The sequence below is a fragment of the Castanea sativa genome, chromosome 2 (genome assembly GCF_040712315.1).
Source record: "Castanea sativa cultivar Marrone di Chiusa Pesio chromosome 2, ASM4071231v1".
Classification (NCBI taxonomy): Eukaryota; Viridiplantae; Streptophyta; class Magnoliopsida; order Fagales; family Fagaceae; genus Castanea; species Castanea sativa.
Window position 1 is genome coordinate 41,045,701 of NC_134014.1, and position 25,473 is coordinate 41,071,173.

Here is a 25,473-nt window from a genome sequence, read left to right on the forward strand (position 1 = left end):
AAAAATAAAAAAGGTCTAACGAACTATTGAGACATGTTATTAATTGGTAATTTTCTATGGATATTTATCAATATTATTAATAAAACTACAATTTTATTAAGTATAAGATAAAGAATATTGAATAATAATAGTAATAAAAAAAAGATAAAGAAGATTTTACACTAGAAAATCCATATTTCCTCAAAACTACAAATGACACAATGGGTAAAAAAAAATGCCAAGTTCTAAAAAGAGAAATGATGTGAGCATTGCGTAAAAAAAATCTGAAGCGACATTTATTTTAGGAATAAGTTTGACTCTAAATCGGTTTGGAGTTATCTTCCTCCAATTAACTATAAGACAATTGAAAAGACAAATCATGTACATTTTTAGTTATAAGACTTTTTTTAACGAGTTATGTGACTTATTTAAATAATATTTTTTATAATTCACAACGTAGTGAGTTGAGAAAAATAGTTCTAAATTGTTGAACAAGAGACTTAGAGTTTCAAGCTTCAAACCTCATTTATACCAAAATTCAATTAGTGTGATAAAAAGTAACTATTTATAAACTTATATAATAATAATAAAAAAACCCCTAAAACTTTGGGTTAAAGTAACTATTACATAGAGGATACCATAGTTCATAAAAAAAACATAGAGGATACCATAGGTTGTAATTTTACTATAATTAAAATAAACTATTTACACCCAAAAATAAAATCCCTAAAACTTTGGGTTAAAGTTACGTTGTTTCCCAAGTTCTTTTACTACCTCAAATAAGTTTACAATTTTTGTTAACTCTCCTACATAACAGACTATTATTAGTTATTTAGTCACTTATCCATAAATGATAAATCCACCACTTTTCTCCGATCACAATCAGTCACAATAAGTGAGTTGCGGCAAGAATTGCATTGCATTTTTTTTTTTTTTTTGTTGTGGTTTCTCAGTATCATATTTTAAAACCGTTCATTGAAGTTGAACTACAAAATCTCAAAAAATCTAATTTAAAAAAGGACAATCATTAAAACAACGGAGGGCGAGGAAAATAATTACGAGTCCATCATTACAAGGCTTCCCAGATATATCTATCTTAAGATACCCTTTTCACAAGAGTCAAGACCCAAAGCCCCAAGCACACAACAGCTAGCGGCATAGCGTCTTTGGTAGCAAGTCGTCATCATCATCATCATTCTTTACTCCTTAGACTCAGACTCAGATCCAATTCAACCAATTAAGCTTAAAATCTAAACCAGCACAACCCCATCATTCTCTTATTTACTATCTGATAAAATAGTGAACTGGGTTGTCTTATGGCTTGCTAGTTTACTGTACTGGAGGGGTCGAAATTAAAGCACCATCGGCAGCAAACCCATGTCTGGGAATTTAGCTGCAATCATGGTCCGTGTCTTTTCAGGTAAAACATGTTTCATACACGTGACTGTTTGTTCTCTAACATATATGACTTACTTGGTCTTCAATTTGGATGTGTCAATTTTTTTGTGATGTACTTGTGGTTGTTTTTGTTTAGTTTATGTTTGGTTTTTTTTCGACTGGTGGGTACTTTTGGTTTCATTATTTTCTACTACAACTATCAATATCTGGCTGTTGTTAGAGATTCAAATGCTTTCTTATTAATTATATTCATGTAACCGGGAAGACTTTGTGGCTAAGTGAATGGTTCAATGAATTGTTGTTCCCCATTTGTTGTTCTTCATTCATTGAATTTAGCTATTTTAACAAGATGCATGGATTGGATTTTATTCAGTTTTATGAATTTATTCATTGAATTGTTGACAATTAATTTTAGCGATTATACAGTTGAGTACTTAATATCACATATAAATTGGAGGGCACCTTAATCGATTTATATATATCTATCTTTCTTAAATCTCATTCTTGCTTTGGATTCTCTCTCATTCTTTAAACTTTCATGAAATACACTAGAAGTTTTAGTCTAGAAAACTTAGATTTGGTGTAGTTGTGACTCGTGTTTAGTTGGATGTATTGGATCTCCATAGGTTGCATTTTCTTAATTGCAGCATTACCTTGAAGATAAAAAAAAGAGAAGAGAAAATGAGGATCAAGAACAAATACAGGAAACCAACCACTTTCCATTGCAATGCAGGGGGCAGATGTTCAACGTCTGCTGTGGTATGGAGCTTGGTGGGATGTCTTATTATGCTTCATTTATACTCCCTTGCTCGCCAAAAAGATGGGGTGCGTGGAGAGCTTCAATTGGGCATGAGCCATCACCCACAATTCCGTGAACTTGAAGCTGTTGAAGAAGAAAATATTCAGATGCCCCCTCCAAGAAAGAGATCTCCACGTGCAGCAAAAAGAAGACCCAAGAGGCCATCCACAATAATTGATGAGTTTCTTGATGAAAATTCCCAACTTAGAAATATGTTCTTTCCTGATCACAAAACTGCTATAGATCCAATGAAGGACGCAGGGAATGATAGCTCCTACTATCATCCAGGGAGAATATGGTTGGACACTGATGGAAATCCTATTCAAGCCCATGGAGGGGGTATTCTATTTGATAAAAAATCAAAGACATATTATTGGTATGGAGAGTATAAAGATGGGCCCACCTACCATGCTCACAAAAAAGGGGCAGCGCGGGTAAGTTATTTAATTTACATTCATAATCTTGTTCTTGATTGTGGCTTGATTATATAATTTCAGGCCTTAAGGCCCTAGGGATGCAGTTGTCATAGTTTTTATATTCCACTTTATCTGTGTGCATATCTGTTTACATGCATTGTGATTTTGTTGCTGCTGCTAGATATCAATCTTACCATCATATGTGATTTGTTTCTCTTTATTACTTTAATAGTTTTTTATTTATAAGTAAATTCTCATTAGAGAAGGTTAGAAGGGCACCACCCATGTACACAGGAAGTGTACAATGATACACCAAAATTAAACGCTAAAAGTACATCGATCAAGTAAATCATGCAAAGCAAAATAATGCCAGGTCTAAACTTTAAGATTCAGTTTCTAGCACTGGTGTAAGCTTATATTGTTTCCACTTTCCAGTATATATGACTTGTATTTCCCCAGTATAAAAAATTAGACTAGATTTTGATGGTTGCACCTTGGGAAATCTTAGTCCAATTGATGGTGGTAGAATCTTTAGAACTTTTTCAGCTACCTTCGCCATGCTTTTTGACAAGGGTTGGGCTATTAGACAGGAGAATTTTTTCCTCTTCATAGTTCATAAACAGGCCAAGAGCCAAAGGTTATACTGCTATAGATACATGGTGGTGTAATTTAACTCTTGGGTGAAAAACTTTGCTAAGGATAGTTCAAGATATTAGCTTGTTGTCAAATGGATCTTGAGTATTGGGTAGAAATTGAAGTTACCTTTGAATGGGAGCATCGTTGGTTAACAAGAATTTACTTGTTAAGAAAAGATTTACCAATGTGGACACTCATATCAGCCTTTTGATCTCTCTTGATCTCTTTCTAGTAGACTGTGTTGTTACACTTACTTTAAGGACACCAGGTCCTTCGTTTTATCTCAGTATCATATACTGTTTTTTTGGTTCTATGAATGCAGAAAAGAACTAATAAATAACACCATTTATGTTGACTAATATTTCTAATGGAGAATTGAACTTACTTGCAAACAAAAGCTCTAATACTAGGGAACAGAAAATATTCTGCTGCCTCTTAAGGGGGCAGCAGGCTGTGAAGTGGTGGGTTTAGGTTAGGGGAAAAAAGGTAGCACAAACTTTTAACTCTGAACTGGAAACAAAATTTGCATTCCTAGATGGTACATTACTGATATGACATCAAAGTATGCATGACAAACAACTCAGATGAGCATTTTTCATCTTTGTTAATGATTGAATTGTTACTTCAGGGAGATGTTATGTGTAGTAAAACAAAGTACTTTTTAAAGCTGTCACCTGTGATAAAATGGAAATCCTTGCGAGTTTTATGCTGTGATGGACTCAGTTTGAAATCCATGTACCTCCACTGATGCTAAAAGATTGGATTTATGGATTGAAAGATATTAGGTCTAAAATTTGCTTCAAATGGTTTGAAATAAAATATGGATGAAATATTTTAGTAGAGCCAAGTACATCTTATGGCTGATGTAGAAAAGACCTTACTGTTCTGCTTCTTGGTTGGTTAATGTTGCACCTTTAGGATGCATTTAGTAACTACTCGCACAATGCATTTCACTGGAATGCATTCTTAAAAATGCATTATGATAGAATGCATTTTTTTTTTTTTTTAAGAAATTGCATTTAGTATTATACTGAAATTTTTCCTGAAAAGTATTTTAGTGAATGAAATTGCATTTGGTTTTTCAGTCTTGCGGAATACATTTTTTGCCAATAGTAAGGACATATTAATGGATGGGTATAGTGAATATTTTTTTAAGATATTAATAATTTTACATGCATAAATATTACCCATAAAAATAACACAAATGAAAATTTTTAAGTTAATTGCTTGTGACCAATGTTTTATATATATTCTTTCTTGACTAGAAAATAATATAAAAATTCACATGCATTTAAATTCACATCTCTTACATATACTCCAAACATAAAAACAAGAAATGTAAAATATAGTGCATAAAAAATATTGCATCATAAACAGTTTAATTTTACATGTCAATAATCTTAAATAATAAACATACAATGTCAAATAAATTTTTTTGCAAAATCCTGAGCCATACCAAAATCCATAACTCAAAATTTTGCAAATCACCCACAGAACCAACTCTGAAACCCATCCCACAGTTTTTTCATGCCTCTGTCCTACTCTGACATCCACCATCCCATCTGTGCAAAAAGCCAAAAACTTATCCCTGAGCCACAGTTCTACTCCAATCCCTCAATATTTTCTTTTACATGCAAAAATAAAGTCAAGCCCATCACATAAATCCACCAGGATAAACAAAAAAAGAGGCAATACTCATCTCACCTACACCTTTCACCAAACCAAAAAGAAAAAGTCGTCAAAACCTTGATCATTTGATGGTAAATTTCTAATAGTTGTTATATTTGACCAAATAAATTATTATCGAGTGATTGAGTTTGACATAAGGAAATTCAAAATTAGAAAAAAAAAACAAAAAGAGATGAAAATTTTACTTGAGGAATTTGTTGTGAATCGAAGGATATGGAGGATTCGAGGTGATTGGAGAGAGTTTGAGGGTGGAGGCTATGGACGTGTGAGAATTAGAGAATGGAGGGAGAGAGTTTCACTAGAGCTCTCATGAAGTTAAAGGTGAAAGAAAAAGTGGAGAGCAGTGGGTGGAGGTCACTAGAGTTTCACTAGAGCTCCCATGGAGTCGAAGGTGAAAGAAAAGTGGAGGTCATTGAAAATCTGAGAGTTTTCTTGAATATGTGGGGAATCTCAAAGTCTAACCTAGTACATTTTGACACGTTCAAAGATTTTGCTGTTCTATTTACAAATTCATTAGTTTTCTTTATTCATGATTAAGGTATGAGTATGGCTTTACCTACTCCTATCATGTACACATTTTTATCAAACAACTTTTGAGTCTGGAATAGACACCCCTTGAGCATATTTTTATTTAATCTCTATCTTCATATAAAGTGGCTCCTTGTGGCCATGAATCTAGGCAAATGAGTATGGAGAATACATTAGTATTGTAGGGAAATTTAGACCCTGGTTGTTGTAACTTTTAATTGATCACCAAATCTTCAATCTTTGAACTCCAGGTAATGCTTTGAGAGAATTTGGTTAGCCCTAGCCCTAGCCCTAGGTGTACAATTCACAACTCTCCCAAAGCCCGAATTCATGTCCTCTAGGTTTTATTTTATACCTTGGCTTGGAATCCACGAAACCCTAGAAGCTTGGACGGCTGACTGGGCTGAATCAGGATTCTTTCTGCATGATTCTTGATTGATCAGCTTTAGTAAGCTGTGTCAACTATGCATCAAGATTTTAGAACTGGCAAATCTTCTTGAGCAGATAAGGGCATGCGTCTTGGACTTCAAATACAACTCAAAAACACTTACAAGACACTAAATTTGATCATGGTTTGCCAACCTAAACTATGGACTCAACAATTATGAACAGACATTGCCATTTGCATAACTTCATGCATGGAATATTGATACTTACAATGCCAAAGAAACACCTATTTTGATATTCTCTAGCATGATGCGGATGTTCATTTGACATCATTTTCTTGTTATTGCCCTTATCTTCTGAACCTTAAAGTACAATCTTACATTATGTGCAAACTTTTGCCCTTTTTATCATTCTGGTCTTGCTTAAGTGCATTTTCAAAAATTGTTGTTATAGTTGTGATTCAATATTGCTTACTGTAATTAGAAAGATTATGGTCATGTTTAGCATTAGCTTTGAGTAGGGGGCACATAAATGATGCTGAGGTATGAAGACTGAGGAATTTAATAGATTGGATTCATTTGTGGATATCTGCACAAACTAAGTATATGTGTCAGAAATGTTGTAAGAGAAGAAATTTTGTCATTGCAGATTATATTAAACTAGATGATTGCAGTTGTTAGTTAGCAAAAGAGATGTGAGTTTGACAGTGAGTTGACTGGGGATGAAATGATCTATAGAAGGATTCATACTATCTTAACTCTATGATTTGGCTGGCTGGAAATGGAACTTGTCAAAATGATTTGCGTCTAATGTTGTTTGAAATGAGAGCGACTTCCAGAATATGAATTGCTATGCATCATTATCTATTAAAAAAATTTGCACCCACTTTGGATAACGCAAATGTTGCCTGAGTGATGCTCATTAGGAGTCATAAATTAGTAGATGAACCGTGTGATTTGGTCATTCAGAAGTCAATGGATGGGAAGGAAATGATTGAGCAGCTAGCCCCTTTACTACCTGCTTGCAATTACCAAATTTCAAGAGTAAAAGTATTGTTTAAATAACGTTTTCTGAGTTACTGAAAATTAGAAAGATTGTTATGAGGTTGACATGGTTTGACCACACCAATGCTTCACTCATTTCAATGGGAGTATGTTTATGAACTTTGGATGGCTATCAATGAACGTATTGTTTTCAATGGCAGTATGTTTTTGAACTTTAGATAGCTATCAATGAACTTAATGTCTGTAAGGTTGTCTTCAACTGTAAATGAGACCTGTGGATTGGATTTACATAGTTGGTCCTACTCCAATGTGCTGTTATGAAGAATTCAAAGAACACTTGTTCATTTTTTTTTTTAAGAAGCAGAATATTTTGACTAAGCTGGGAACCTGGATAAATACATGCACATTTTATTGACTAATTTCGTGGAATGATAAAGACAAGACAATTTCCCCGTGTTCAAAAGGGACACTCACATAATAACTGGGGTCATTCTGGGTGCAACCTCATGATTGCAGGCATATCATACCAATGAAAAATAAAAAATAGGATTGCAGACGCATCACGTTTTTGGCACCAACACTTAAATCACTTATTTTGTTTTGAGTTTGCTTAATCATGTTGGACATCTATAACTGCATTGGTGTGGTTCTAATTTTGCCATTAACCCCTGTTATGCTATTATTTTCCTCATCTATTGATATCAGATAAATAAGTTAAATGTTTCAGCTCAATTGTACATGTAACTCATTAATTGCAAGAGTTTTTTAATTGTTCAGGTAGACATCATAGGAGTTGGTTGCTATTCTTCCAAGGACTTGTGGACATGGAAAAATGAGGGCATTGTGCTGGCAGCAGAAGAAACAAAAGAAACTCATGATCTCTACAAATCCAATGTGCTTGAGAGACCAAAAGTGATTTACAATGATAAGACAGGGAAGTTTGTAATGTGGATGCATATCGACGATTCCAATTACACCAAAGCTTCTGTTGGTGTTGCTGTTAGTGATTATCCCACTGGTCCATTTGATTATCTCTATAGCAAAAGGCCTCATGATTTTGAAAGCAGGGACATGACCATCTTCAAAGATGATGATGGTGTAGCATATCTGATATACTCCTCTGATGACAACAGTGAACTTCATGTTGGACCGCTTACAGCAGATTATCTTGATGTGTCAAATGTCATGAGAAGGATTCTTGTGGGACAGCACCGGGAAGCCCCAGCTTTATTCAAGCACCAGGGAACTTATTACATGATCACATCAGGCTGCACTGGATGGGCTCCAAATGAGGCATTGGCCCATGCAGCTGATTCCATCATGGGGCCATGGGAGACAATGGGAAACCCGTGTGTTGGAGGGAACAAAATGTTTCGACTTACAACATTTTTTGCTCAGAGCACATTTGTGGTTCCTGTGCCAGGATTTCCAGGTTCATATATTTTCATGGCAGATCGGTGGAATCCAGCTGACTTGAGGGACTCAAGATATGTGTGGTTGCCTTTGATAGTTGGGGGACCAGCTGACCAACCCCTTGACTATAATTTTGGATTCCCATTGTGGTCAAGAGTGTCAATATATTGGCATAGAAAGTGGAAACTTCCTCAGGGGTGGAGTGGGTTGAAGTGATGGAGGTTTTTCATGTAGTATTATGTATTTTATATTTGATGGCTCTTTGTCCATTTTTTCACTGGCTTCCACTGTTGTGTTTCTTATTTCGCAGCATGAGGACTCATACAGAATGTTCAATTTCAAACACTGCCGGTGAACTTATACATCCTTTTGTTTAGGTTATGTTCATATTAGCTGAGGAAGGGTACATTTTAAAAGGTTTACCCATTTTACTAATTTGTTCTGTTTATGTCAATCCTGTTGTGTCATGACTTCACCTGTACATTTATTTTCAGCCATAACTTCACTTTTACATCTATCTATTTTCTATGGCAGTTATATATAGCATGTGATGGATTATGTGAGCCTCGATTGTAACCACTCACCACATGGTGGTAATTCGTGACCACTTACTCATCCCAAAAAAAAAAAAAAAAAATCGTGACCACTTTGATGTTGGTTCAACTATGTTCCATAAATAGTTGAAAGAGTAAGATAAAGTATTTGGCCATTGTGAAGAAAGAGGCTCCTTGGTCGGGCCCGAGGAATGTCTATTTTTATATATGTGTGTTTCTTTCTCACTTATACAAATATATTAGTTCTTGGTTATAAAGTCCTTTTTTTTTCTTTCTTTTTTTCCATCCCCCATATGGATCTTGATTTTTCTTTTATATTTAAACACAAATCACCCTAATCCTACACTTGGAAGGTTGAGATTGCATTCCTAGGACTTCTGTCTCATCCAGAACATACTAATAAGCTTTTACCCTGCAATCTTAGCTGTGCTGTCACTGTTCATGGTCATTTATTCATTAATGCGGTTAGAGGAGTGATTGTCTTGTATTTAATGTAGAGGGGATGGCTTCTACACCCTTCTTCCTTTATCATTCTCGTATTTTGTGCCGAGTCTATTTTCTTTCTTTTGTGATGTTTTAATTTCATGCGCCTCACACAACTAATGCTCATTCCCGAGGTCCGAAGTGTATCCTCAGAAATAATCTTGGCGGCCCATTAGAATTGGATTAGGAATCCTCATCCTCACTATATATATATATATATATATTATTTAAGTTTTATATGTTTTGATCTTAAGAAATTATACAAGATAGGGAGTAAATTGAGCAATATTTAGGACAATATATTTCATAACTTTCGTAAATCATTTAGTTGATAGGTTGTGATTGGTGGGAGGATGGACCCACAACTGCTATCAAATTTTCATCCACCAATCCCAATTTACCATTTCATTAAATTAAAAAAATTGTAAAATAATTGTGAATATAAATTTACTTAAATAAATCACTTCAAAAGAAGAATCTCATTTTTAAAATAGGTTAAAAAAAAGTCTCGTTATTAGTTGAACAATGACATTATCTTAACATCTTTTCATAATGCTTGTTATTGTTTTGTAACCCGCAGTGTTGGATAAATCAAGAAAGTTAAGACTGAACAACTATATCTATTGTTTAAATAGCCTATTATATAATATTTTTATTAGATAGTTTCCAAAAAGTTTTGTAAAGTAGTCAAATGTCTTCTTCTTTTTCCCCTTTATTATTAGGTAGATAATATTAGAGAGAAAAAAGATTCAAACTACTGACATAAAACACCATAAAAATTCCATTATTTTTAAATTACCACTTAAAACTCAGAATGAATGTGTGACTTAAATTGCCTTAAGATCAATTGATCTATTGCACACAACACAACTCAGCTTTAAATCTCTCCCACCTCCACCACCACCACCACCACCACCAAAGACACACCACCTATACTCTCTTACCTTGCCCTAGTCAATGTGCTTGTCTTCCATTGCAAACATCAAGTACCATTCCATTGTACACCATTCATTTGCAAACGAATTATTACATATAAGAATTAAAAAGAGAATTCAAATTGCCACTTTAAAAAAGAAAGGAGATTTCAAACATCTTTAGCCACGTTTTATTTGAGCTATGAAATCAGAAAATCACTGAACGTGTCCATTAGTATTTAGCAGCAAAGGGGACAAATATGGCAAAAGTGAAATCATTGTTGAGGGAAGAAATTGGAAAATTATGTACCAACTATGATGATGATCATAAAATGTCAAATTGGTCCCCCATTCCCACGCCCCAGATGCTAATGCGTAGCAAGACTGGCTTGCTTTGTGACTCCACGATCGTGACACTGATGATGGAGTGGTTAAGCTAACATCGATCATAATTATTTTGGCAGCTGAGAACGAAGAGTAGGCATGACCACATTCCATAGAACTGAAGTAAAGTTATGAGAATAGGCTGGATCGGGCCAAACCTTTGTCTCCTCGAGTCTATAGGGCCCGTACACAAATGGATGCACTTGAACACCCCCCCCCCCCCCCAAAAAAAAAAAAAAGATGTAGGATTGGACATTGAATAAAGAAACCCAAGCAAATAAACTAATAACGTACAAGGCTCTGCCTTATACAAATAGACAATATGTGATGTACAAGTAACCTACAACTATGGGTCTAAGTTCACTGGGCTTATATTCTAACAGTATTCTAACAGCCCCCTCAAACTCATGTTGGGTGATGTGATGTCAACTTGAGTTTAAAAGTCAAACCACGAAAGAATCTTTGTGGAGGAGGCTTAGTGAATATGTGAACAAGCTAATCTTGGAAAGAAATTGATCCTCATTGTAGGGCATCCTTAAGTAGATGATAACAAATAAAGTGGCAGTCAATCTTAATATATTTGGTACGCTCGTGAAAGACGACATTGTGGGCAATTTGAATATCACTTTGATTGTTATAGTATATTAGAGTGGCAATGGAGTAGTCAACTCCAAGATCTTGTAGTAGCCATTGAAGCCACAGAAGCTCGATTATGGTGTTTACAAGAGCGCAATATTCAACCTCAATGTTAGATCATGCAACAACAGTTTGTTTCTTGTTTTGCCAAGAAATGAGAGAGTCATCAAGAAGAAAGTAGCACTCTATTAATGGGATCACTTGCCCAATCTACATTTGAGTAAGCTTGCAGGATCAGTGATAACTTAAAAGAGAAGTGTAGTCCACAAAACATAGTTCCTTTCAAATTTCAAAGGATTCTAAGAACATTGGCATAGTGAGAGGATCGTGGCGCAGCCGTAAACTGACTAACAATATGAATTGCATAGGAAATGTTTGAGCTAGTGACAATGAGATAAACAAGACCTCTAGCTAGTTGTCTATAGGTGCTAACTTAGAAGAGAAGTGTCGTCCATAGAACATGGTTCCTTTCAAATTTTAAAGGATTCTAAGAACTTCGGCATAGTGAAAGGATCGTGGGGCAGCCATAAACTAGCTAATAATATGAACTGCATAAGAAATGTTTAAGCAAGTGATAATGAGATAAGCAAAACCTCTAACTAGCTTTCTATAGCGAGTTGCATTTGGAAGAAGTTTGCCACCATTAAAGCACTCTTATCAGGCATGCCAAATGTGTCAAATGTCAAAATATGGCACATTTGGCACACCAAACTCCAAAATATGAGTTTCATGAGATGTTCCAAATGCCAAAAATTTTAACACATATGCACTGTACCGTCTCAAAGATGAGACGGTATGGAGATATATGCCAAACACTGTTTGGCTTATTAAATTCATTTTCTCTCTCTCTCTCTCTCTTTGGCCACATCGATGATCTCTTTTTTCTCATCGCCGTCTCGCCTCACCGTCTTGCCATCGCCGATCTCGCCACATCGATCTCGCCATCATTGATCTCACCACGCCGATCTCACCACGCCAATCTCACCACACCGATCTCACCACTGATCACTGACCCACTTTGCGATGAAGAGGAACTCTAATGTGAAGGACACGGTGGCCAGAAGTGAAAACTTCCCTCAGTGACGGCGACGGAGGCATGGTTTTGTGCCGGTGGTGGATGTGGGTTTGTTTGGTTTGGTGGATGTGTGTCGATCTCTCTGGTTGTGTGTGTGTGTGTGTGTGTGTGTGTGTTTTTTTTTTTTTTTTTTTGAGGTGGCATTGGTGGATGTGGGTTTGTGTCGGTGGTGGCTGTGGCCGTTATTTCGGTAGTGGTGGTGGTGGTTGTTGTTGTTGTTGTTGTTGTTGTTGTTGTTGTTGTTGTTGTTGTTGATGATGATGATGATGATGATGATGATGGGGTGATAACAGGAGGAGTTAATATATTAGTTTAATGTGTAGTAAATATTATTTTAATGTATAGAATTGAAGGATAAAACATCTGATAAATGAGATGTTGTAAAATGATATGATAAAATGATAAAGTAGGTATTTGATGTGTTAAAATGACATTTTTTTTGAAACATTTGATAAGAATGCTCTTAGGAGTGAGACAACTATTAAACTTGATAGGTGTGTCGTCTACAGAGGGCACTCTATGAACTCAAGCAATCACCATGAGCTTGGTTCTCAAAGTTTTGCTTGACTATCTCTTAGCTTTTAGAAGATGGTGAATTTATTCATTTGATTTGATCTAACACATATATAAATAAAATAATTGATATTTTTTCAAGGGGTGCTCACCAAACCGCAAAAATCGCACCAAAACCACTCGTAAAATGGCATAACTGCATTACACTGCAAGTAACAGTGCAGTGCATTCTCTCTATATATTAATATATTTATTTTTTTAATACTAAATATATTATTAATAGTTTAATAACTCTAGTTTAAAAAAAAGTTTAATAACTATAACAAGTGTTGATTAGGAAAGCCAGCCTAAAATAAAGAAAAACTAACTCAATAGTATATTAATATATTTATTTTTTTAATATTAAATATATTATTAATAGTTTAATAACCCTAGTTTAAAAAAAAAAAGTTTAATAACCATAACAAGTATTGATTAGGAAAGCCAGCCTAAAATAAAGAAAAACTAACTTAATAGTTTAAAACTTGATTCAAAATAAAGGAAAAAAATCAGTTTTGGGCTGAGCAGGAAAAACCCAAAATTTGAAAAATATACTGATTTCAAACCATTTAAACTAGATCTTATACATCGCACTGTACATGTGAATATAAAAATGAAGTGCAGTGCGGTTATAATTTTGATTAAATTTTAAATCTCATTTCACCAAACATGTGACTATAAAAATAAAGTGTGATGTAGTTTTAATTTTGACTAAACTGCATCCCAAAATAATCTAAAATAGCCCAAAACCAAACCGCGAAAACCCCTATACCATGCAACATCAAAAGGCAAAAAACTGAAGAGAGGAGAGAAATTGGACATGTATAATAATGAAACGCAAAGGCTGGCACTGTTTTTTGCCCAGAAATAATACTGTTGAACATGTGTTCCACTACAACCTGGTCCCATGAAACATTAAAGTAATAGCTGGTCCTGTCAATTTCTTAAAAAGAAAACATAACCAAAGCTCCAAGCTAAATAACTTATTTATTATAGGTCCAGTCCAGTAGACGGCTGTCGTTAGCCTCTATTAAAATAATACCCACCTCCCATCAAAAAAATAATAAAAAATAAAAATAATACCCACCTAATTTATAATTATAATAAACTATATAAAAGCTAATATTTTTGCAAAGCATTAAATAAAAATAAGAAAAATTATTAGTTTATATTATAGACTAAACAACGTCTACATGTTGCACATATTTACAAAAATTATATAATATACAATATTATACACATTTATTTAGTTTATAACTTAAAATATATACTTTTTTTTAGTTTACAATTTAAAAATAAGTTGATAATATGATAACAAAATAATCTATAATTACCTTAAAATGAAATGATTATATTAACAGATATTTTTAGGGTAATTATTAATAAATTATTTTTTAAAAAATTAATATTATTTTTATAGAAAATATAAAATTATTAAAATATTAATTTTTTTTCTTGTAAAATTTTTTTTAAAATAATTTTTTTTTAAATGCTCAAACATTCATTAATTTTTTTTCAAAATAAAAAAGAGGAAAGGTAGTAATAGGTTGACGTGGAGGGAACAAGTCTCATCAAACGATTAAAATGCGCAATGCAACCATTAAAAGAAGTTCCCACTTTTCACAATGCTTCTCTTCCACTCTTTATTATTATTATTCATTTTTCAAATCCTTCCCCCCTCTCCATCCGTGGGCCTAAAAAAAGAAGGTAACCATTCCTTACGTTATTGACATATATATTGTATTACACAACAACCACCATCAAAATTGAAAATGAAAGAGTTTTCGTGGGCGTGGGGGCCATAGATTTTCACACACACTCCCTCGGATAGGCTAAACTAAAGCAAAGCAAAGCAAAGCTCACCCTTTCTCTGTCAAATGAAAGCAGATAAGATATTGATAGGCTTTTTAAAACCAAAAAAAAAAAAAAAGAATAAGAGAAATTGGAGAAGACCACATCAAACACAGAGTGCTGGCCACTAAAACACATTGTGCCACTAACGACTGGACATCTTTTTATGAGATTCTCCAAACACAACCCAACTTAGTGGCCGTCCTAAGATTCTATGGCCCCAATATTTAGATAATGACTTTGTGTCATTGTTTAATTATTAATCCAAAGTACTTTAAATTTTAAACCCCTTTCTTAGCTCTTTAATATCCTTGGGATGATATCATCTTTTGCTACACCAAATACCAAACCACCCCATTTGAATTTTGGACACATGTCTATACTAATCTTCAAATTTTATTAGCTTTTTTTAATTATATAATTAACCACCATTCATCTAAATTAAGAAAATGAAGGATTTTTTTTTCTAAGTAATATAAGAGGTGCTTCATTCTTAATTGTAGCTTAAGTGTAGGGACAAGTGTGCAGGCCATATATATAGTCAAAGTTGGACCATATCTATCTTTATATAATGTTTTTTTTTATTTTTATGGGTATCTTTATGTAATGTTACTATTAATCAACCCCATGCCGACAATCCTAATTGAATTTCTAGTTGTTGCACATCTTAAATTACACATGATCAAGTAACATTTCCCTTAATTACACGGGAAGTTCTTGATTTAATACCTAGATAATTATGAGTCTAGTGGAATAAAGTGTAGTTAATTTGGACTTTTAAGAAACTATTTTTCCCTATAAAAGACAAAATACAAGAAAAAAACAAAACCCTTTTTTTAATCACATGTAAAATGAGCTTATTTGGCATAAGTATCATTTTTTTTCAAAACCCTTTTTGGGCTTTCTAATTACAACTTATTAATACGAAAAATATAAAAAACTAAAAAGAGTTCATCTAAAGACAAACGCACAACAAATGAGAAATAGTGTAAAATGTACAAACAAAAGAGAGTAACGAAAATCATTTTACTTCATTTATATTCAAATCAAGCAAATCCCTCATATCACTCTCTCCTCCCCTTTTTTTTTTTTTTTTCCAAACAAATCATCCACAAACTCCAACCCATGCACTCACCAAAAAAAAAAAAAAAACAAAAACCAAAAAAAGAAAAAGAAAAAGAAAAAGTTATTATTACACGTGTGGACCAACCCCAAAGCCAAAGCGTGTAAAGAAGGTACGCACCGCCATAGTTGTCAAGGCCTCCATGCACTGGCCCACACCACCGGCTGATCCTTCCACGCCAAGAATATTCCGGCATCGGAGCACTGTGTCATTGACCAACCTTCCTTGTACCTCCTCAACAAAGCTCTCACATCATCACAAACTTCATCACTGAAGGAAATTGGACTGAACCCACTTACATGCAATCTCCGAGCCCATCTGGCCGCTGACTCACGCCTCTCGATCGACTCTGATGGAGCACAAGCCACTAAGTCCACGATGGCTCGACCAGCACCTCGCTCGAGCATCAAGCGCTCGTTGCTGGTTTTTGAAAAGCTCTCCTCCAAAGCCTCCAAATAAACCCTAAACCATCTCAAACACTCTTGGAACCCTTTCACAAACTCGGCCCCATCAACCCCAACATCAAGATCAGCTTCTTCTTCCACCACTGTGATTATCCTTGGCTGCAATCTTCGAAAGTTTGATATTAGATAATCACGGCGGTTGTCAACGGCTGTGGTGGAGTGTAACGTGTTGACACAGTTGATTGCTAAAGCTTCATCGTCTTTGATGTCTAGTTCGGAAGCTAAGTTAAACTCGGAAAGATCACCAACATGGTGTATGACATTGAATTTGAAAGGCACACCCATAAGTCTAGCGAACTTTTCCATTCTGTTACCAATCTCTTTCATTACTTTTTGTACAGCGGCTACACCACCTGATTTGGTGGCTACCACTGTGGTGAGACGGAGATGCGGGGTTTCGTCAGTGCGTGTAGCTAAGGCTTCAAGCAAAGTAGGCCATTGGGTACAATATGTGTTGCTGAAATCAACTATGTGTAACTTAGGCTCACCTTCTAGAGCTTCCAAGATTGCACCATTACAAGCTACATGTCCGAAAGTGGTCCAAGGGCTGACTTCTTGGAACTTCAAAACCGTTTTTCTAGTTGACTCGAAGGAACAGGTTTTGTCAGAAGCGGAAGCTAGAGTTCGATAACAACGCTCACCAGAGTCAGTCATGCGACTAAACAAGGCTTGGAGGAAATAAGAAGCGAGCTTTTGATCGGTGTCACCATAAGGAGAGCTGAGTTCGTTGAGCATCCACATGAGCTGTTGGACACGATTGCTGTTCTTGTCAGCAATGGCTCGAGCGGTTTCGAGGAGAGCTTCGGGTGCCCAGTTTGATGAGAATTCGAAGTTGAAATCGAAGTCAGTTGGGGTACTAATGTTTGTGTTTGTGGTGGTGGTGGGAGTGAGAGTAGGGGTGGTAGTGGTTGAAGGGTTGGGTTGTTGTTGATGATAAGGATAGTAGTGTTTAGAAGAAGACGAGGAAAAGTCTTCTTCATCCATGAAAAAGTTGAAGCATTCTTCGTCTTCTTGTGGGTAGTGATGGTTTTGTCTGGAGGATCTAGAGCTGCTTGATGTTCTACTTGAGTTGAAAGATTGATCAGATTGAAGACTGACTAGCCTAAACAAGGTATCCATTTAAACCCACAGAGACCCACATCAATAAACTGTGAGTTCGGTTTTTGTGTTTGGGTGGAAGAGAAATGAGAGGATGGGTGTTTGATGTTTTTTTAAACAGTAGTAGTGGAGTGGAATTGGAATACAGAAATATATATATGTATGAATGATTAAAAGAAGGATCTTTAAGTTGGAGTTTAGCTGAGATTTAATTTCAAAAACATATTTAGGGGGGAATCTAAGTGGGTTAATATTTTGCTTTCTTTTGGTGTAACCGATGAAGAATAATGAGAGTGGGGTTGGGGTTTGGGTTTAGTCTCTTTTTCTAGCATAGGTTATTCTTTATGTGGTATATTTTTTAGACAAATTCACAGGGGGATTGACTGAAATAGGTCTTCCTGTTAAAACTTGGATGGTCGGCGTGGACTGGCTGGTGTTATAGAATTAGAATTGTCTGACAAAAGATGAAAAAAAAAAAGTTGGAGAAAAAGTTAACAAGGTCGAGATCACCAAATGGGTTAGTGGATTAGCTTTTCATTCTTTGAGAGAGAGAGAGAGAGAGAGAGTGTTACAAAGCTTTTTAGTGGGAGCAGGCGTGCCAACTGGATTTTTGGGAGAGAGAGAGAGACATGAATAAAGCTGCCGGCGTGCATCATCATCATCAAACGCACCATCACTCCCAGCCACAACCCACTTACATTCCTTGCCTCCTAATCGTTCTCCAAACTCTGCCAAAATTCCCACCCCTTTAACTTTAACTATTCTATTCTATTATATGATCCCATATACATGAAAATGTAATAAAATAATTCTGTATCCAAATACCAATATGTGCTCTTCCCCAAAATCAAGGGCATGCCTTTTGTTTTTTTGACATTTTTTAATCTACTTCCATATGATATATAGTTTTTCTGTAATCTCATTTCCACACCACCAAGCTTAGGCCTTTCTCTCTACTATATAGCTTGACTATAGTCTATAGCTCTCCTCCATGTCACAATCCCAAAACCTTTGTATCCACTCGACCAACTTCTTTTATGTTATCTTCCTAGCTACCAAGTTGGCTCGCAATGATTGTGCCCCAAGCCCAATTACTTGATGAATTTCCAATTTCCAATTTCTCAATTTCATTGTAGTCAATTCTGAGTTTGGACCAACTATAATATAAATGTCGTCAGCTTAGAATGAGCTTATACTCAATATTTTGTTTTTTTGGACCAATGCTCTAAATTATTAAATGGTTTGGTCGGACGGCTGTTGGTATGTACACATACTGAAATGTGTAAAATTGTGTGTAAGCCATGGATTATTTGTTTTGTCATGTTTGATAACCAACAAATTTTGTTTGATTGGAAATAGTTTTGGATTTGTTGTTGTTCTTGGTGTTTTGTTCATCAATCATTAAGAAAATTCCATCTTAGTGTTCTCTGTCCCCTGTTGAGAAGTTGCTTCAAGGTAGTTTTCTCGAAAGCCATCATTTCATTGCAGACAGAACAGAAGCATAGTGTGTATTACCCATCACCCAATCCAAGTACATCCAACAGTCATGGATTGCCCTGAGAAGAGGGCAGTTTGGTGACTTTGGTCACTCCATTCCCAAGAATTATCTGAATGAAATATTCTTTCCCACTTGCAAAACTTCAATTATATATCATATGAAGTAATTGAAATCATAAATAAAAAACAGCCTTTCTGTGATGTGAATTGTTTAACTGAAAGAAACAAGACATATACATTAAAAGTCTAAATTAAGGGATGTTTTATGGATTTCAGAGGCCCACATTTTCCCTTACATTTCGTTTTCAGGATTATTTTAACAAGAATATAGATGAAATGTCACTTTCTTTAACCATAATAGAAAGTTTTTGTTTTGGAATGGGATGGTGATGGCAACTTAATCAAGTTCCTAGACCGAGTAGAATTGTGCTTAGTTAAATCCTATTTGAAGAAGGAATATTAAGAATTGAGAATTTATTTCGAGCTAGCTGAGCCAGGCAGAGAATACTTATCATTTCGGTTTGTTGATATCTGCTACGCATGGAAACAAAGCACACCTTGACACAAGGTACAGTGGCCCTACTGTTGTTAGCCATATCAGAAAGAAAAATGAAATTTGACTTGCACAAACTTACTTCAGTGGAACTCGTTCACGCGTTTGCCGTTTACACCATTAGATCACTAATTAAAAACAACAGTGGCCCTGTATGCCTTCTCTTACCAGGACCTCTTATTGGAGAGCTAACTTTTTGGTTAGTACTTAGTATTATATTTCTTTGTTAAATGTTGGGAGGCTCTACATGTAGTTATTAACCAAATGCTTGTAAAAGTTGTCATCGATGGAACATATTTGAGTTCCTAAATTTATAAATTTTGGGAGACCAGCTAGTTCAAAGGTCTAACTTTGCTAAAATATTACTATTTTTGTCCCTAAGCTTCACAAGATATTTAGTTTTGTCTTTAAATTTTGAAAAGTTTGTTTGTGGTTTCTAAACTTTTGTTGCTATTCTACTTTGTGTTCTTTGATCCATGCTCATTAATTTTTATCTTACATGCATGCCCTAACAGAAAGTTGATGTAGTGTATACATATCATTAAGTTTAGACATGGATCTATTTAACTTTTCTAAAATAAAATTGAAGATGTGGCATCTGATGTTGGTCACACGTGGGGATAAACCTTTGAGAATGACAAATAACCCCCCGCTCAATGAAATTCCCAAATTTCACAATTGAACAAAAGAAACCTCACACTTAGTATAAACATCTTAATATATCCTCATATCAGCACCTCTCAAGTGGTCTTCTATTTGAATAGGATTTCCTGAATTAGGTTGAAATTTGGAGATTTCAATGAGTGAGTGTTACTTTCATCATTCTCTAAGGTTTATCTACACGTCTAATCAAGCATTAGATGCCACGTATTTAGTCTTATTTAAAACAAAATAAAATTGATCCAAGTTAGATCACTTAATCCTAAAAAAAAATACCATATCAACTTTTCAATAAACAACGTAAGATAATAACTAATTGACATGCAAAAGGACAAAGTAAAACGGTTACAAAAGTTTTGAAATAAAAAATGAACTTTTTAAAATATAGGGGCAAAACTGAAGTTCTAAAATTTAAGGTCAAAGCCAATATTTTAGCAAAAAAAGAACCTTAGAACCTCCAAAATGCCACCATAAAACCTTCAAAACAACTAAAATACCCCCAAAACCTTCAAAACGATTGAAAAATCTTTAAAATCTCAAAAATGAAATAAATGTCATAAAATCTCCAAAATAACCTTGAAATATTCAAAATGACTGAAATATCCTTAAAACATTTGAAATGACCAAAATACCCAAACATAAACCTCTGAAATGACAAACATACCCCCAATTTTATAAAATGACAAAAATATCCTCCAAACCTTCAAAATAATTGAAATACCATCAAAAGATTCAAAACCTCTAAATTGACAAAAATACTCATAAAATCTTCAAAATGACCTAACTTACTTCAAAACTACTAACATTACTTAATAACCCCTAAATCCACAAAAATACTACTCCCCAAAAACAATCATCAAATTGACAATAATTCCTCCTAAAACCTTCAAAATAAAATGACCATGATATGCCTTAAAATTTTGAGGAATTGCGCCAAACTTTTAAAAATTACACAAAACAACTTCTCAAAATAAAGTAATAGGGAAAGTTAGGTCCTAGCCATAATAAAAATAAATGGGTTGTGTGGGTAATTGGTTTTAGGGTTTAACTAATAGCTTTTATTTTTGATAATATTAGTTAATATTGGCTTGGTATTCTTATTTGATTGTGATTATATATATGTGTGTAATTTTTGTTATTAAAAAAAACTATATTTATTGTTCTTATTTTTTAGGTTGGTTGGTTGTTATATATTAATATTTTAAAGTAGCAGTTTTTCATTTTTATTTAGTATCTATATAAAATTGTGATATTTTGTATGAGCTAAATACCAAAAAAAAAAAAATGTTTTCAAAGGATTTTGAAAAATAAAACCCAACATTATTTTAAAAGAAACAATTTCCCAGAAATTGCTTTAAATTGAAAACATATTTCGACACAAAACACTTAACGTCGAAACAAATAGAGTTTCAGTCTAATTTGAATTTAATTTTTCTATACAATTGTATGAATAGGATTTATGGTTTTCATTTTTTTTTTTATATATATATATATATATATATATATATATATATATATATATATTAAAATTTATTTCTATGTGACTAATAAACAAAAGTAAAGGCCATTTTTTTGAACCAAACTAGAATGGGTACGTAGCACCCATTCTCAAACCATAACTTTCTACATAAATTTTTTTTTTTTTTTGGTTGAGAATTTCTACATAAACTTGATTATGAAGAGTTGGTCTTTTGTCTATATGGAATAGAAAGAATTCGTGGTCCATTCAAAATCGAGTGGCGATTATTAATTCTTCCTTTTTGCCCTCATCCATAGGATTTATGTCGTAATTCCGGGTCCATCTAGAGTATAGTTTCACGTACTTTTCTCAATTACTGTGTATCTTGACACTCAAAACATGGTCGTATGGTTCCAGTTTAATTAGATAATATTTATCTAGTGTTGATCCTATTTAGGTTGAATCCTTAGAGGAGTGGTTTGAAACTTTGAACACAGTCCCACACTTTTTATATGAAATTACTGTTCTTTCAAACTCATACACAGCTTTGCAACAATGACCTTTACTATAGCACCAGACAAAGACCCTTAGAAGATAATATTATAATTCTGATTAAAAAAAACTAAAGCAGATTAAGAGTTAAGAACTAATTTTGACCACATAACCATGCTTTCCGCGTGGCTTCTTGATATCTTCCTCTTCCTAGTGAAGTTAGTCAAGTAAACCATACCCTCTACGCATTTTTGACCAACTCCAATGGTGGCATGTTAGAAAAATGGCACAAAATAATTCGAGTAGACTTTGTCCGTGCATTGCTATCAACCAGTAACGTGGGTTTTCTCCAAAGAAATGCGTAAAGAAGTAGGTCATTGGTGACATAACTGTAGTCGCTTTCTCTTTATCTTGGAAATTTTTATTTGCGTTGATGAGGTTTGTTCTGGTCCTACTTGTGGGGTTAAAAGCAAAGACTAATAGAGATTTGAGAGTAGTTAAGCCAAATTGCTCTATAATTGCAATGGCGTGACGACTGAACAATTTGCTCCCGCAAGAAAGATCAAAAGCCTGACGGAACCTGAACTTTGTCTGTTGGACCAATGGAGACAACTCAATTTTAAAATGGTCTATCATTTCTTGTCAATGTCAAGCTTTTGGGATCATTTCCTATCAATATGTTTAGCTTGTTATATTCACCAATTAAGGTTCTTGCCATTTATTAGAGTTGGGGTAGGTTTGCACGTGGAAGCAATATATATCTAGGAAGAGTGAGTGAATTCTAGTAAAATTTTATGGAGAAAAAGAAAATACAATGAGTTTAGACACATAATAAATTTTATAACTTTTTATCATGATTATGGATGTCGCATATAATGAATGATGTATAATAAAAATAATGTTAGCAATATATTAAGTAATATTGCACTAATTATACAATCGGCAATTTCAAATATTATGAAAATAGTTGTATGTAATATTGTCGAGAAAAAAAAAAGTGATGTGATCATGTGATATCAATGGTTTTAAATTAAGTTTACCTTTCCTTCCATAAAAGCATTGTACAGCATGAAGTACATTACCATATCACTCCCTTCTTCCCTCACCAAAGAGGCAATGACAATTCTAGAGCCATTTCTGGGTGCGGCCAAAATAATACATATATCCAGACCCTACTAGCTGTGTAAATTGCTCCTTAAGTATATATATGTGTGGAGGACAAAAAGTAAAACAGCGAATTAAGCGCTCAATTAATTGGTTTACTATTTGCTATCACAATTAATTTCTTTAGAGGTGGAATGCCAAGTCAACCTGTAAGTACCGACTAGTAAGTTGTCCGTGCGATATACATATAATGTTGTAATGTTTTATGTAAATTTGTTTTTGGAAAATGTTTATATATATTATAGTATATTTATTATAAAATTTTATTAGTAATGAATTCATCATAAAAAGTAACAATTATAAGTTGCACATAATCTGCCTTTGATGGAAGATCTCACAAAGCAATGGACTGGGTTGTCCATCTCGCACAGGGAAGGCCCCAAGTTTTAACTCCACAATGATATGGCCACTTTAGTTTTCATCATTGCCGCAAAGTTCCTTACGAAGCGAGCTTTGAATATCGATGCCATCACAACCACCTTTACACCCCTGTGACGATCCAAAAATGGCTTCAAAATTCGGCACCTTGGGAATCATGTGGTTCTATTTACTTTTGATAATAAAATTGAAGTGGACAATATACTCGCAAACGAATCGTGGAGCTTTGACAAGCACCTGATGGTGCTATGCAAATATTATGGAGTAAGCGACGTGCCAAATATGGATTTCAATCTCACCCCGTTTTGGGTTCAAGTGCATGGAATACTAGTGAAGTTTATGAATCCAACAATGGCCGAAGTTTTATGCAAGACAGTAGGTGTAGTACAGAATCAATCAAACTTAAGGACAGAGGAGTGTGGTGGATTTATGTGAGTCAGAGTTTTGGTGGATATATCACAACCTTTGTGCCGGGGAAGGGTGATAGCTCTTGATGATGATAAGGAGCTGTGGGTCTCTTTTAGGTGCGAATGACTCCCTAACATTTGCTATTGGTGTGGTTGCCTTACACACAATGATAGAGATTGCAGCGATGGATTGATAGTGAAGGCACACTAGAAGAATCTGACAGGGAATTTGGACCATGGATAAGGGCCTCGCCAATGATTGGGAATCGCAAATCGGTGGTGTCTGTCCTTGGTTTCTATGCTACGAAGGGAGCTACAATACCTAAATAGAGGAAAACCGGTGAGCCATGGAGGGCGGCGGCCAGAGAATCTCCAAACACTGTTAAGCCCAATATGGATAGCTCCAATCATGGTAATTCTTCACCCGTTACAAACACTGATGATACTTTCCTTCTAGATAAACACAAAGTTGACCATCGTCATTTAACCCCGAGTTTAGTGCCCTCATTAATATCCGAAGATGCTTTTGAAAAACACATTGAGGAGATAGACAGTGATCTCAAGAAATTTGAATTACCCACATCAAACACTGACATCACAACCTTATCAGATAAACACAGGACCCCCTTAACAAATACACGTACCCCAAATATTCCCCAACCTCATAATCCACATCATACCTCTAACCCGACCCCTCTAAACACTTTAACCACACCAGATGTTCCCAACTCGACCCCACCCTCACCGGATATTCCCCACCCGACCCCACCTTCATCAAATACCATAAGTAGGGCAACTTGGAAACGTGTTCTTAGGGCTGATGTGGAACATAATAAGTGTCAGGTTGTAGCATGTGGCACAAAAAGGGCTTTACCTGATGACAAACACCAATCTGAGTTACCAAAAGGAGATCTATGGTTTCACAGGATGATGAAGACAAATACAGATATTGGCAGAGGCTGGTTCCAAGCCCTGCCAGAAGCAATAAGTCTCTTAGTATGGAACTATCGTGGGCTTGAGAACCTACATACAGAAGATCAGCTTGCAGATTGGGTGTGGGCGAAAGATCCCTTTGTCGTGTTTTTAGCTGAGACATGGGTAGACAAAGCTAAGCTAGAACAAGTTCAACGAAGGATTCAATTCAAAAATTTATTTGAGGTTCCTCGGATTAATAAAAGGGGCGGTTTAGCAATTTTTTGGAAAGAAGGTTTTCCCTTGGATATTGAAACTTACTCCAAGAACCATATTGACACCACAATCAATAAAAACATTGAGAAGGAATGGCGGTTTACTAAATTCTACGGGGAACCTAATACGCACAAGCAAACAAAATTGCGAAATTTGAAAACTAGGGGGTCAGCCCCATGGTTGTGCACTGGAGACTTTAATGAGATTACGAGACAATCTGAAAAATAGGGAGGCCAACCAAGACCCCACCACCAAATGCAATTGTTTTGAGATGCTTTAGACGAATGCAGTT

The 25,473-nt window shown here is 34.9% G+C and overlaps 2 protein-coding genes across 3 annotated transcripts; one reads left to right on the forward strand and one right to left on the reverse strand.

Annotated features, from left to right (window-relative positions):
• Positions 1-986: 986 nt before the first annotated feature.
• On the forward strand, positions 987-8,716 carry LOC142625354 (uncharacterized). 2 transcript variants are annotated; one of them, XM_075799032.1, is made up of 3 exons: positions 987-1,399; positions 2,025-2,610; positions 7,614-8,716. In XM_075799032.1, exons 2-3 carry the CDS (start codon positions 2,059-2,061, stop codon positions 8,463-8,465), a joined length of 1,404 nt encoding a protein of 467 aa, XP_075655147.1. In that variant the 5' UTR covers positions 987-1,399; positions 2,025-2,058; the 3' UTR covers positions 8,466-8,716. The 2 variants fall into 2 exon arrangements, with proteins under 2 accessions (XP_075655147.1, XP_075655148.1); XM_075799033.1 differs by having other exon boundaries at positions 1,022-1,399; positions 2,111-2,610.
• Positions 8,717-15,710: 6,994 nt separating this feature from the next.
• LOC142626373 (protein SHORT-ROOT) lies at positions 15,711-17,847 on the reverse strand. Its single transcript, XM_075800196.1, has one exon. The coding sequence runs from the start codon at positions 17,402-17,404 to the stop codon at positions 15,953-15,955; it is 1,452 nt and encodes a 483-aa protein (XP_075656311.1). The 5' UTR covers positions 17,405-17,847; the 3' UTR covers positions 15,711-15,952.
• Positions 17,848-25,473: the final 7,626 nt, after the last annotated feature.